This window comes from Mustela nivalis (assembly GCF_964662115.1).
Source record: "Mustela nivalis genome assembly, chromosome: 5".
Classification (NCBI taxonomy): Eukaryota; Metazoa; Chordata; class Mammalia; order Carnivora; family Mustelidae; genus Mustela; species Mustela nivalis.
The window spans coordinates 1461656-1473809 of NC_139024.1; the positions used below are offsets into that span (position 1 = coordinate 1461656).

General features: G+C 60.2%; 1 protein-coding gene across 2 annotated transcripts in view; it reads right to left on the minus strand.

Annotated features, from left to right (window-relative positions):
- The window catches only part of SMOC2 (SPARC related modular calcium binding 2), a 143086-nt gene extending 131195 nt beyond the window's left edge, over positions 1-11891 (minus strand). Inside the window, exon 1 of one of the 2 annotated variants that reach the window (XM_082730437.1) lies at positions 11645-11891. In XM_082730437.1, coding sequence (XP_082586563.1) covers positions 11645-11728 — 84 coding nt within the window. In that variant the 5' untranslated portion in view covers positions 11729-11891. The remainder of the gene's footprint in view (positions 1-11644) is intronic. The other variant, XM_082730436.1, reaches the window with a different exon arrangement.
- Positions 11892-12154: the final 263 nt, after the last annotated feature.

Consider the following 12154-nt stretch of genomic DNA (forward strand, 5'->3'; position numbering starts at 1 on the left):
CCGTGCCAGGCCCCTCAGGCCAGCCTGGGCACCGTGCCACCGCGCGCAACCCGCCCGTCCCCCCTTGAAGGTCTCACTTCCGACTCCGCTCGAAGATAGAAGGCAGCGTGGAGACGGCCGGGCCAGCACGAACTCTGCAGCTCTCGCGGAGAGCTCAGCCTCCGGAGTCAGGCGGGAGTCAGCTGCCCTCCCATGGCCCTGTCGAGGGTCGGGGTGAAGCGGCAGAGTGCGCTCTTGCCCTAATGGACAGACAGCTGAAGAGCCAGAAACAGGAACCCCGGATCACAGGGTGCACCCCGTCTGCCAGTGCCCCCAGCACTGTGGCTGCACCCCCTGCCCCAGTACCATGGGATGAACCCCCCGCCCCCAGCATCATGGGCTCCAGCACCAGCCTGCACCCTCTGCCTGCACCCCTGCTCTGACAGCCTGGGAGGGCCCCCGTGGCTGCCCAGCCTACCCTCTCAGAGCACCTCGTGCCCTGCGCCCAGCCCCCGTGCCCCACGGGAGACCCTCATGAGGCCTCTGTACACGGCCAGGCGTCTCTGTGCCTAGCACACTCCCCACCGTGACCTGCCACCCAGACCCTCAGAACTTAGGGGGACAGCCCCCTCCTGGGCAGCATTTTGGAGAGCGATGATCCCTTCCCATAGCCCCAGCCCACTGTCCACAGCTCCAGCAGGGGCACAGGTTACGTGACGCACAACCGTCTTCTCTGCTGGACGCTGCCCGGTGTCATGGCTGGACAGTGAGTAACCTGTTTGTCCCATTGTCTGGAGCTGGCAACGGCCCTGGAGAGACTCCACGTCTGTCACACACCTGGTCCCTCGAGCCCACCCAGACGCTGCGCGTGCCACGTCACGACTTCATCCCGTGTGTCCCTGGGCTGTCCCTCCTCCAGAGAGCCCTCCGGCCCATGGGACTCGCACGCAGAGAAGCCCCCCAGCATGGGGACGGGGCCTGGGCTGCAGGGCACCTCTCACGCGCACTGCCTGCCCTCGCGCCGCGCCGGGCCCCTGCCTGCCTGCCCGCAGAGCCGAGGCTGGACCACCTCTGCCACACCCGCCCTTGAGAACGCCCAGACAGCAGGGATGTCAGCCCTGAGAGCCTCGATCTCACAGCCAGAGACCTACGGAAACCCAGAAAGGAAAGAAGAAAAGGTTAAAAAAAAAGTGATTTTTTTTTAAAAAAACAAAGCCTGGTTAGAATTTAGCTGAGTCAGATTCTGGGTTAGCACACGCATTCTTCTCGGACATTTCAGTTCACAGAGCCGGGGGGCATACAGGCTTCTCTACCCTCCCCACGGGGAACAGGTGACCTGACCTCCCTGGTGTGGGAAGAGCCAGCAAGGCTGGAGGCCTGGCTCCGGGGCCACAGCTGGTACCCGGGCCGCAGGGAGGAGGATGAGGATGGCCAGGCGTGACTGTGTGCATGCTGGGCAAACGTCAGGAGACCCAAGGGCAGAGAGAGACAGAAATACAGACAGAGACAGACAGAGACAGAAAGAGAAAGAGACAGAGAGACAGAAAGACCAAAAGCTTTAAAGAGAGAGACTGAGGGAGAAGCAGAGACAGAAAGAGATTAACCTCCAGCACTCCCTTGCTTTGCCAATTAAATTGTCATTTTTGCTACATTTGGGGCTCAGGTAAGAAGAGAAGGGACGAGGTTTCAGGCGACGTGCCAGGCGGCCCCCAGAGGAGGATGCAGCGGTCGCACGGCGCCTGAGCTGCTCTCTGGGCGCAGCCTCCTGCCCCGCTGCCCTCCCTGAGGCTGACGTCAGCGCACACGGGCAGAGGTGCACCTGCTGGGGAAGGTCGTGGGGGACCATGACCGCCGGTTAACCTGCGGCTGGACCTGGGCTCTGGGAGGCCGCTCATCCCCTTCCTGCCCGCCTTTCACCCCCAGAAGCTGCCCCAAGGACACAGCCTCGAGACGGAAGGGTGATGGGAGCCTGTGAGGACTGGTCGTTCCTGAGCCCATTTGGAGCCTCCTTACGAACATTTCCAGTCTGGCGGGAGACGAGACGCCGGAGCCCCTCATGGCCTGGGCCATGGCCCAGGATCCCCAGAGCCCAGGGGCAGCCCCTCCAACCCAGCACCAAGCAGCAGAGCAACCCAGGCTCCGCGAGGACAACCTGGAAATGAGCCCCAGCTCTGATGAGAACCAGGCTGGGGAAGGGCCAGCCCAGGATGGCAGGCGCGGCCCTCCTCCTGATGGCCTCCGGAAAGAGAGTCCGGGGCCACGGCAGCCGCAGCAGAAGGAAACAGAGAGAAGCGCCCAGGACGAAGGAAGGGGAAAGAGCGGGGACAAGGGTGCGGCCAATCGCGACTTCTCCAAACTTCCCGCAGAGTCTCGGGTACAGCGAAACGGGAGTGGTTTCTGAGCCTGGTGCGGTGAGGGGTCAGCGGGAGTCTGGAGGGAGGAGGGTGCCCCTGGACACCCGGGAGGGTCTCCGTTCAGGTTAGGACCCATCACAAGGGGCAGGCGGGAGAACGTCCGTCCCCGGAGCACGGGGATATCGTACGGATTCTGCAGGGAAGTGTCATCGGACTCCCTGAGCCGCAGTCCCTGCAGCCGCGGCAGCCGGGGGGCAGACAGCCCGACGGCCTCAGCGCCGCACTCCTGCGGGCGGCCAGGAGCAGCCGTGCGTTCACCGAGCGAAGCCCAGACTCGAACCACAGCTGCCGGAAACACCAGATGCAAAGTGTCCTGTGGCTTCCTTCCCTGATTGAGCCTCTCTGCACCATGCTCCAGGCTCTGAAACTGGAAAGCCGGACGTGGTGTCGGAACCCACACTAAGTGGCAGCAGCCTCTGAGGTCTCTTCCTTGTCAAGGTGGCAGAGGCTCTGCTGGTGGTCAAACCCCAAAGCCTACCCAGGAGCCCCCCAGCACCAGGAGCCAGGCTGCTCTTGGGCTCCCTCCTGTGGCGGGTGCCGGGAGCGTCGGCACCGGCGGACTGCACGCGGGGGCGGGGCGGGGGCGGCAGCACCTGTGCTTCCGGCTGGGTGTGCACAGGCCTGGGGTGCCGGAGAGGAGATCCGAGACTCCACCTGGATTCTACTTCTGAACGGAGACAATGATGCATCTGCGGCAACTCCCTCCAAAAGCTTAGTCTTTTAAGGATGAAGACCGGGTTATCAGGAGCCCCGATTGGCAGGTTCTGCGAAGCTACAACTTAGCGAACGTGTATGTTCAGGTCAGAGCTGTTACTCACTTTCCCTCCCCTGAGGCGTTTGCACAATCTAAAATACATACACCCAGGAAGTGTACCCAGCGTCTTGGCAAGGATGTCACAAGGACGAACGAGATGCTATCGTGAGGGCGCGGGAAGCTGGCTCGCTGCGGCTCCAGAGAGAAAGGCTCGCAGGGTCGAAGCAATGTATCACACGGAAGCCCTAATCCGCGGTCCTGGAGGCGTCGCCCCGATGCCGGGAGATGCGGCCCGTTCCACAGAGACAGCGGGGGCGCGGTGCTGGAATGGCGTGTGGCACCGTCGGGACTGCTGGGCGCTCGCTGCAGGACATTATTCGATTCGAATGTCACTCACCGGCTTAGCGCAAGCCTTTTAGAGTGAGTTCGCAGGAACCTGTACTTGGAAGTCTGAGGGGGTGTTTTGATTGTTCAGTCATTGATGCTGAAGTGGGGTGAAGGAGGAGAAGACGGACCCAGACCTCCCGGGTGCCTCCCAGAGCAGTGCTCAGGGCAACGGGCGGACATGCACCCCTTCTCCTCTTCTGGAGTGAGTCCTGGCCTGTCCTTCGGGTGTATCCAGGCCAACAGCCCCCTTCCAGGAGGACAGAGGGGTACCCCACACACCTGCACGAGCCAGGGACGGTCCCAACTGGCCTGAGGGTTATGAGAAAGCAAATCTCGTTTAACCGGACTAACACAGAAGATGCCACTGACGAATTAGGGGCAACTACTGGGGACACTGGCTTAACAGAACCTCAAGTTTAGAAAGCTACATGGACAAGTGAGCGAAGCACACACTCGCGCCTCTTAACAAGGCTCTGCTTTGCCCCCTTCTGCGATCTTGTATCTAGACTGACCGCCACATTCCTGGAAGGGTACTCGTCCACCAGAGCTCGAAATGGGGCCTCAGAAAGGAAACTGGGAGCCTTGGCCCTAAGGACCCCACAGAACAGATGATGGCAGACACAGAGCAATGCTTAGTGGCCGCCTGGGGCACATGAACTCCTCCTGTTATCTTCAGTGTCCTGCAAAGGCTGGGCAGAGAGCCGGCACGAGAGGCAAGGACTTGGAGGAAAGGCACCTGGCCTCCAGAAAACCTCACCATCTTCCCTAAACACGATGGAAAACAGAATACTATAGAAGATCTGTAAAATAAGTAAATGAATGAAATAAGACCAAACTCCTTCTGAAGTGGCTGCGGGTCCAAGAGAGCCTTCCTGATGACAACTTGTGTTCCCTAAGGAATGGCCTCGGACCAAGGCACCGGAAGGTCTGTGCTCTCTCTCTTTTCCGTGTCTAGAACTTGGTGTGTCTGTTTCCCGAAGATGAGGGACTTGCCGGCCAAGCTGTCCTGGCCCTCGGTGGCTCCACGGGAGCCCGGGGCGCCCTCCGTCCCTTCCTCTTCTCTCCGCCACCCTCCTCCAGCCGGCCTGGCCTGCGGAGGCTGCCCTGCCCGGGGGGAGGCGTGGGGAGTCAGCCCAGCCCTGCACGCCGCTCAGGCTGGACGGCGAGCTATGGACCTGTGTCGGCTCCGCTGGGTCACAGCGAAGAGAGTCTTGGGGCACGTGACATCTCTCAGCAGAAGGAAGGAAGGGAAATCACGACCTACGTCTCACCCTTTCCCCAGGGCCACGGTGCCAGAGACATCTCTGTGCCGGCAGGTGACGCGCCATCTGGACCTCTACCCCAGTGGCCTGGGAACCCCATCATTCATGGGACCGTCTCAACCCTGCCAGCCACACAGGACAGCAGGACACTAACTTCTGGTTTCCAAAGATCTACTTTTTATGTTAATTTTAAATAAACTTGAAGCAATTTGGGGATTACACAGGCCCAGGTCCTCTGTGGAAAGAATCCGTACACACGGAAGACAAACAACGCACTAAATTCTGCTCTGAAGCCTTCGTTCACATCTCACAAGTCGCTGCTTCACTGACGGGCGTTCATGGAGCTTATCATCGTATTCCGTAACTCCCGTATCGTGTCTCAGAGCGGCCGGCGCCTCGCCACGGGCCGTGAAGGCTTTGCTCTGACGGATGCCTGACGTGCAGCCGCAGAGCTGCGAGGGGGCCTCTGGGGTGATCCTGTTCCTTCTGCCTGTTGCCGGTGTTAGGGGACAGCTGGGGCAGGGCAGGAGAGAGCACGCCTGTGACAGGTGCACCAGGAGAGGCTAACCAGAGACGGCGGCCGGACCCGCGGAGAAAGGCAAGTCTCCCTCTGGTTCCTCTCATGACGGGCCGCACACAGTGGTGAGAGAAAGCAGCGGGAGAGGGAGAAAGAGGCCGCTGGGTGTCTGTGGATGAGGCCTGGGTGAGATCCAGGCCACGGGGGCCACAGAGACCCGCAGCTCCTCATGGCTCTGGCTCAGCAGCAAGGCTGTCAGGGAAGGCACCTGCCCGCGCCCATGGGTGCGTGAGCTCGTCAGCAACGGCACAGCATGGAAGCTGAGGAGGTTCCCTCAGAAATGAGAACCCTCCGCTGCTGGCCTCGGCGACGCGCTTCCCGTCACCGCTCCAAGTGTGCGCCAACCACCCTCAGACACTGTCCACTGAGGCCCAGTCTCACGGGCCCCTCCAGAGAAGGAGGTTCGCTACTGGCCGTCGGAGGGTCCGCACTGCCTGGGCCGGACACAGGGGCCTCCTCCTCCTCGGGCTCCACGGGGCCCGGTGCCCTCCCCTGCCACCCGGAAAGGAGTCGGGGCAGAGGGACGCCCACCCGGACCACTTTCCAAAGCAGCCTTCGTGGGAGGCCCAAGAGGGCCCAAGAGGGCCTCCTTCCCGGCACCCAGCCTGGGCATGGGCCCTGGAGCGCCCTGGCCTGGTCCAGAGGACTGTCCTGTCTGCCCTTGCGGGCTGGGCTGGGACGGCCCAAGCCCGATCCCAGGAAGGGAGTCGCCTGCCTCTGGCTCGGGCATCGCGCCCATAGCGTGGGTTCCTTTGTTTCTGGGACTTTGTTACTGGCCAGAGGGGAAGACAGACACACAGCACAGCCCCCCTCGCCCGTGAACCTCAGCGTGGTTTTGCCAACAACCCGGCAACTTTGTTCTTGAAGAAGTGACTGAAATCTAACAAATTTGAGAACATCCGAGATGGAACGCGGCCTCACAGCCGGGGCCGCACTCTGAGCCCGTGATCAAACGCACCGCGGATTATTGTGTTTACCTAAACTTGTCCTGCTTTCCGAGACTTCATCATTAACGGGGGAGACGTTGCCAGCAACCTCAAACCGTGAGTGTCGGCGCACCCCCCGCCCCCACGGAGAAACACGGCCCGGGAGCCAGGCTTGCTGGTGGGTGGGTCAGCTAGGGGCTGGGGTCCCGGGACAGCAGCGCCCCCGCGGCACAATGACCGCCCGGGCAGAGCCGAGGGGACGCCCGCCCCGTGCTCCCGGGCGAGCGCCAGCATGGAGACTGCTAACAGGGACCGCACTAAGAGCAGGATCTCCGTGATGGCAGCCGCGGCGATTCACGGTGACTCGGGCAGAAGGAGAAAGACCACGGCGGGAAAAGAAGGCAAAACAAAGGAAGACGCGTGGCCGAGGAAAGGAGAGGTCGCTTCCTGCGTGGACATTCCAGCTCGTCTCCGGGGCCAGCGTCGTGGGCCACACACCGCATTAGCTCATCCACAACAAAATCACAAAATCGAAACGTGACCGCGGTTCTAGTCGTCACTCTGAGACTGCCCTCGCGTCCAAACCTCTGATTAAACTGAGCCGGATATCACAGCGTGCAAGCTGCCACTTACAATGTCTTTTTAAAATTCTGACAGTACAAATGCGTTAACATTTCCCTGGGCTCCAGGTTTTGTGTGTGTGTTATTACGAATCTTTGTTCTTTGATTTCCAGCCTGGGGCTACAAAACCACATAAGACCGTCTGTTATTAATGCTTCCAGAATAATTTCTTCCTAGCCCATATGAAATTAGGATTTTATTTTCTGAATTCTTTCCTCTTGCAGGTTTCAGTTAAATAGCTAATGCATCAAGCACTTTTCAAACTCGAAGCACCTACGAATGTTAATAGCAGGACCCTGCCCTACCGCCAACACCACCGATTGGTTCTACTTTTCTGTAAATGAGCTCAGAATGTTATTTCTCAATTCTTCTTCTTCAATTTCAAAATCCCACTAGAAATCCATCAATCATTTTTGGCCTCTGTCTGTCATGTGGAGAACGGTATAATTTTAATTCAAAATGTGTAAATGTCACCTTGCTCTCTCTCCCAGTGCTCCGCTAACCCTAACTACAGCCTCCCTAGATCCGGGAGGCTCCTGAAGGCATTTTGATGCAGAGTCACCTAGAAATCTGCTGTCCTGAGCCGCTGTCACGTCAGCGCCTACTTATTGCGCAATCCTCTCAGGACCTGAAGTTACTTATGGCTTCATTTATGGTCTTGATACCAAACCAGAATTCAAGTGGCCCTCCAGATGCTGGGGCTCAGTCACAGGCAAGAGGGCTTCTAGTTGGAAACCACCAGTTGCGTTCCCCATCCCTGTCCACCTCGGCTGTCGGTGGTCGGTCTCGGGCTGACGCTGAGCCCGGCCCTCCCAGGGCACCAACGTGCTCAGGGCACCTGCAGCACAGCAGCAGGAGAACAAACACCCACAGTCGTCGCCGGAGGTACCGGACCCGACCGCTGAGACTCCGCAGGCACATCTCACCCTCGTGGCCCGGAAATGGGGGACACTTTGGAGCCGATGCTCCCGTGACATCAATATCAGGTCCCCCTGCGGGCGTGCGAATGATGAAATATTTTAAAATTTACAGATGAGCAAATGCTTCCTTCCCCTCTTCCAACGCGAAGAAACGCCTGCGGGGTGCGAGCGGCCGCTTGGACTCTGTCCTTCCAGGGCCCTGGTGGTGAGTCCCGAGCAGGAAGGTGGGAGGAATGCAACGCGGAGCAATCCTGGGTCCCTGAAGGGGACACGGAAGTTAGCTCCGGGAACACCCATCCCCCAAAGGAAGAGAAACAAATGCAGGTTGAATTTGGAAACGGCTCTGTCAGCTCCGGGCCAGGGGCAGCTCCCCCATGTCCTGAACTGGGTGCAACAGGACGTTTGTGGGTGGGCGGTGGCAGGTGTCGTGTGAGCAGCACAAAGCCCCTGGCAGAATGCCGAGTGCAGGTGCTTACGGCCGTGTCCCACAGGCGAGCCCAGGACACGGGCAGTGGCCGCTGGGCCCAGGGAAGGGCGAGGCGTCTGCCTCTGGCGTGTGGCACACCACCATTCGGTCGGCTCTCAAAGGAACCCACTGGCTCCTTCTCAGATCCTGTGGGAAGGGGTCCAGGAACCTCAGCGCCCGTGCAGAAAGCGTTCGGGCGCGGGTATGCCATCCGACTGCTAGCACCCGTGCAACGACCCCCGTGACAAACTGAAGGCATGACCACGGGCACGTGCTGCGTGCGCCCAGGTGACCTTGACCGCAAAGTAGCCAGCAGTCTCAGCCTTCACAGAAGTACGAGGGGGTGGGCGCCTGGGTGGCTGCTTAGGATTCTTTTCCCCTCCCATTCCCTCCCCCCTACGCTTCACTCTGCTCTCTCAAATAAATTGATTAAATCTTTTCAGTTTTTTTATAAAGAAAAAAAAGCTAGGCATCCCCATGAGAAATGGACATGATCTCGCCTTAGAATGTACCTACTTCTTAAAGAAAGAACAGCTGTAGACCCCATGAGGGCAGAACAAACACACGGAACACCATCTGTGGACTGCCAAGAACAATGAAGTCTGATCGATAACCAGGAGACCAGGAAAAGCCAACAAGAGTCATAAGAGAAACACAAAGGTCCTTGTGGCACCATTTCTAAAGAATGACTTGGCAACGTGCCTTCTCTCGCTCTCGAACAGAGTAGTAGCCGCGCCCCTGCCCCCGACAGCACTGCCCCCGGACAAAGAGTGTGGGTGTGAGGAGGGTGGAGGGCCGGTGCGCAGCTCTGGGAAGCCGGTGGGGACAAGCCCCCAACCCACAGAGGTAGGGGACGATCCCTGCTTCAAGGTGAGGACAGAACAGAGGAAGCCGCGTTCTCTCCTCTGCCCGTTGACCCCTGCACGCCTGAACGAGGCACACAAACAGGCCAAGACCAAAGCGGCGTGCTCGAAGCCTCTGTGACGGGTGACAGCACCGAGTAGCCAGGGCCCTCACACCGGAAGGACACAGCACGGAGCTGACAATCATAGCAGTCGAAACTGCGTCACGCAGGCAATGGCATGGGTGTCATCAGAAATAATGCTAACGGAGAGCTAACATACGCCGGGCGTGTCAAAGGCTTCATCCTTAACCTCACAGCATGTTCAACAGACATTACTCTATCCCCAGGTCACCGATAGGGAATCTGGAGATGAAGAAAGTTAAGGCACAGCTCCAGAGTCGGTCACACACCCAGAAGACGCCCCGGCTGCCCGGGGCCGGGGCTGTCTCTCGGAATGATTAAAGATCAGGTGTAAATCTTGTCGAGGAAACAGAAGATGCCCAAATACTAGAAGGTGATCTGGAAAGAGGTGATCACTGCCGAAGATCCAGCACGTCCAACACTCCCTCGGGACGCCTCAGCCGACTTGCTGAATTCCTGGACTGTGGGACTGGATGGGGGCTGGGATATGCCAAAATCTTTTAGGGCTTTAAATTTTTCCTCTGGTCATGAAAGCGTCATGCATCATATTTGCAAGTGCAGATTTAAGGCAAAGGTCTTCTGGGAGAGTGTAGTAAGGGGCCTTGGTCCACACTGGACTCCCCAGGCAGGCAGCCAGGGCCCATGCAGCCGAGAAAGACACGGAGCATCCCAAGAAGCAAAGGACAAGACGTCCCAAGTAAGTTACACACAAGAGTGGCCGGGAGGGAAGGGAACCTAGAGATTTAATAACAAACCGTCTTGCTTCTGCTTTTCCAGGGAGGTGCCAACAGACCCAGGAGCTCCCAGAAAGCGGGCACCTGGGAGTCTACCTTTTACACATTCAGAAAATTCACGGCAAGGGTAGGAAAGCTGGTTCTCCCAGCTCGGGGAGACAAGGCCAGTGTCGTCTTTGGGGAACTGCTCCGTTCCTCTGCGGCCTCGGTGTGCTCTGAGCGGGAGGGGTCTGTTGGTACTTGTGTGTGTACCTGTGTCTGCGTACTGTGGCTGTGGACACACGGGGTGGGGGGCACCCACGGGAAGTCGAGTTTGACAGCCTCTCCAGTGATAGCAGTCCTGCAGGAAAGCTGAGCCCGGGAGACTGCCTGGGAGCTTCCAGGGAGCAGCTTCTAATCTACAAGTCATTTGCAAGACACAAGGCAGGGACCCAAGGGCTGCTCCAGAAGAATTTTAAGTATGAACAGTGAACTCACTAACATCTTTCCCCCTCACACTGCTTGAAAAGGAAGAAAGAAAGAGAGAAAGAAAGAAAAAGGCTCACAGCGCTGCTTCAGACTTGCTGAAAAGCAGAGCCAGCCGGACCGCAGCTCCTTTCAAAAACCTTAGGTGTTTTCGATACAATAACCCCTTCAGGACAAGCCCCACTACTTCAGTCATCTCTCCGACCGAGGTGTTCTCTCCACCTTCGTGTTTTCTCAAGCACTTGTTCAAAAACACATTTAAGTGGAATGTTTTCGTTTCTGCAGATTGCATTAATTATGGGTTTGCAAACACAGCAAGCCCACGAGGTCTGTCCGAGCTGGGGGCTGCAAACACCCGGCCCGGGCCAGCGGCGGGTGGCTTGGCTCACGCCCGGCACCGAGCTCCAGGCTTGGCCCTGCGCTGCCGCTGCGGCCAAGGCTGCTGCAGAGAAGTTTCAGCTAAGAAAGAAAAACACACAGCGGTCAACCGCGGTGACCCACGCGCTCCGGAGCGCGCCTGCCTGCGCGCAGCCCCCGGACCAAGAGAGGACCAGGGGAAGGGGACTGTGGGACATGGAGACGCCTTGTCCCCCAAGTTCTGCCGGCTGACACGAGGGAAAATAATATTTATTTTAATGTCATCTGCTTCCTCCGAGATTCCCTTGGGGAGGGTGTCTGGACACGCAGGCGAGCCAAAGGGGGCTCAGGAGGAGCGTCATGACAAGCAGCTCCTTCCCCAGCAAGCGGCCGCGGGTCCGCGCTGTGCCCCGGCAGGGCCCAAGTGACAGAGGGACGCAAGGCCGAGCCCGCCCCAGGCCGGAGGGGCAGCAGTGAGTGGGCGAGCGTGTCCCCGGCGGGGCGGCCCTCGGACAGTCCGCGGGGCGGCGCCGGCGTCCTCAGCCCCGGGTCCGCGCCGGGCCCTGCCCCCAGCCAGCTGGACGCGCAGGAGCCCAGAGCACCCCCACGCGGCCGAGAGACCCCAGAAGCCCACGCAGCCGCCCGCGGACCGGCCCGGGCCTCACCTGCCCCGACCCCGAGGCGGGAGGCGGCGCCAGGTTCCCCAGGGTCACCTGCTGCCCGCGCCCGGGCGCAGGGGCCGAAGAAGGCGCGGACCGAGTCGGACGGGCCGGCCAGGTCCGCGCGGGGCGACTCACCGTGAGCGCCGAGAACTTCTGCGCGGGCGCCGGCGGCAGCAGCCCGGCCAGCAGGGGCAGCCAGCAGAGCCGCGGGAGCAGCATGGTGACGCGCGGCCGCGGAGCGGGGCAGGGCGGCGGGGGCGGGCGCAGCGGTCCTCACCGCGCTCCGGCGCCGACTCCGCGCGCTGCCCTCCGCACCCGGCGGCCCTCCGCGTCCTGTGCGGCTCGCCGGCTGCTGTCAAATAACCCAGAACTCCCCGGATCCTCCTCCGCCCGCTCGCTCCCTCCCTCGCCTCCTCGGCCCCACCTCCGCGCCGCGCCCGCTCCTCCGTCGGCCGCGCGCTCCGGCCCGGGCGCCCAGAGCGCGGGGTGCGGGAGCCAGCGGCCGAGCGGGCCTCGCGGGGCTGCGCCTCTGGTAGAGCGGCCGGCTTGCCGGCTTCCCGCGCGCACACGCACACGCGCGCACACACAGACACGCGCGCACACAGACACGCGCGCACACAGACACGCGCGCACACGCACACGCGC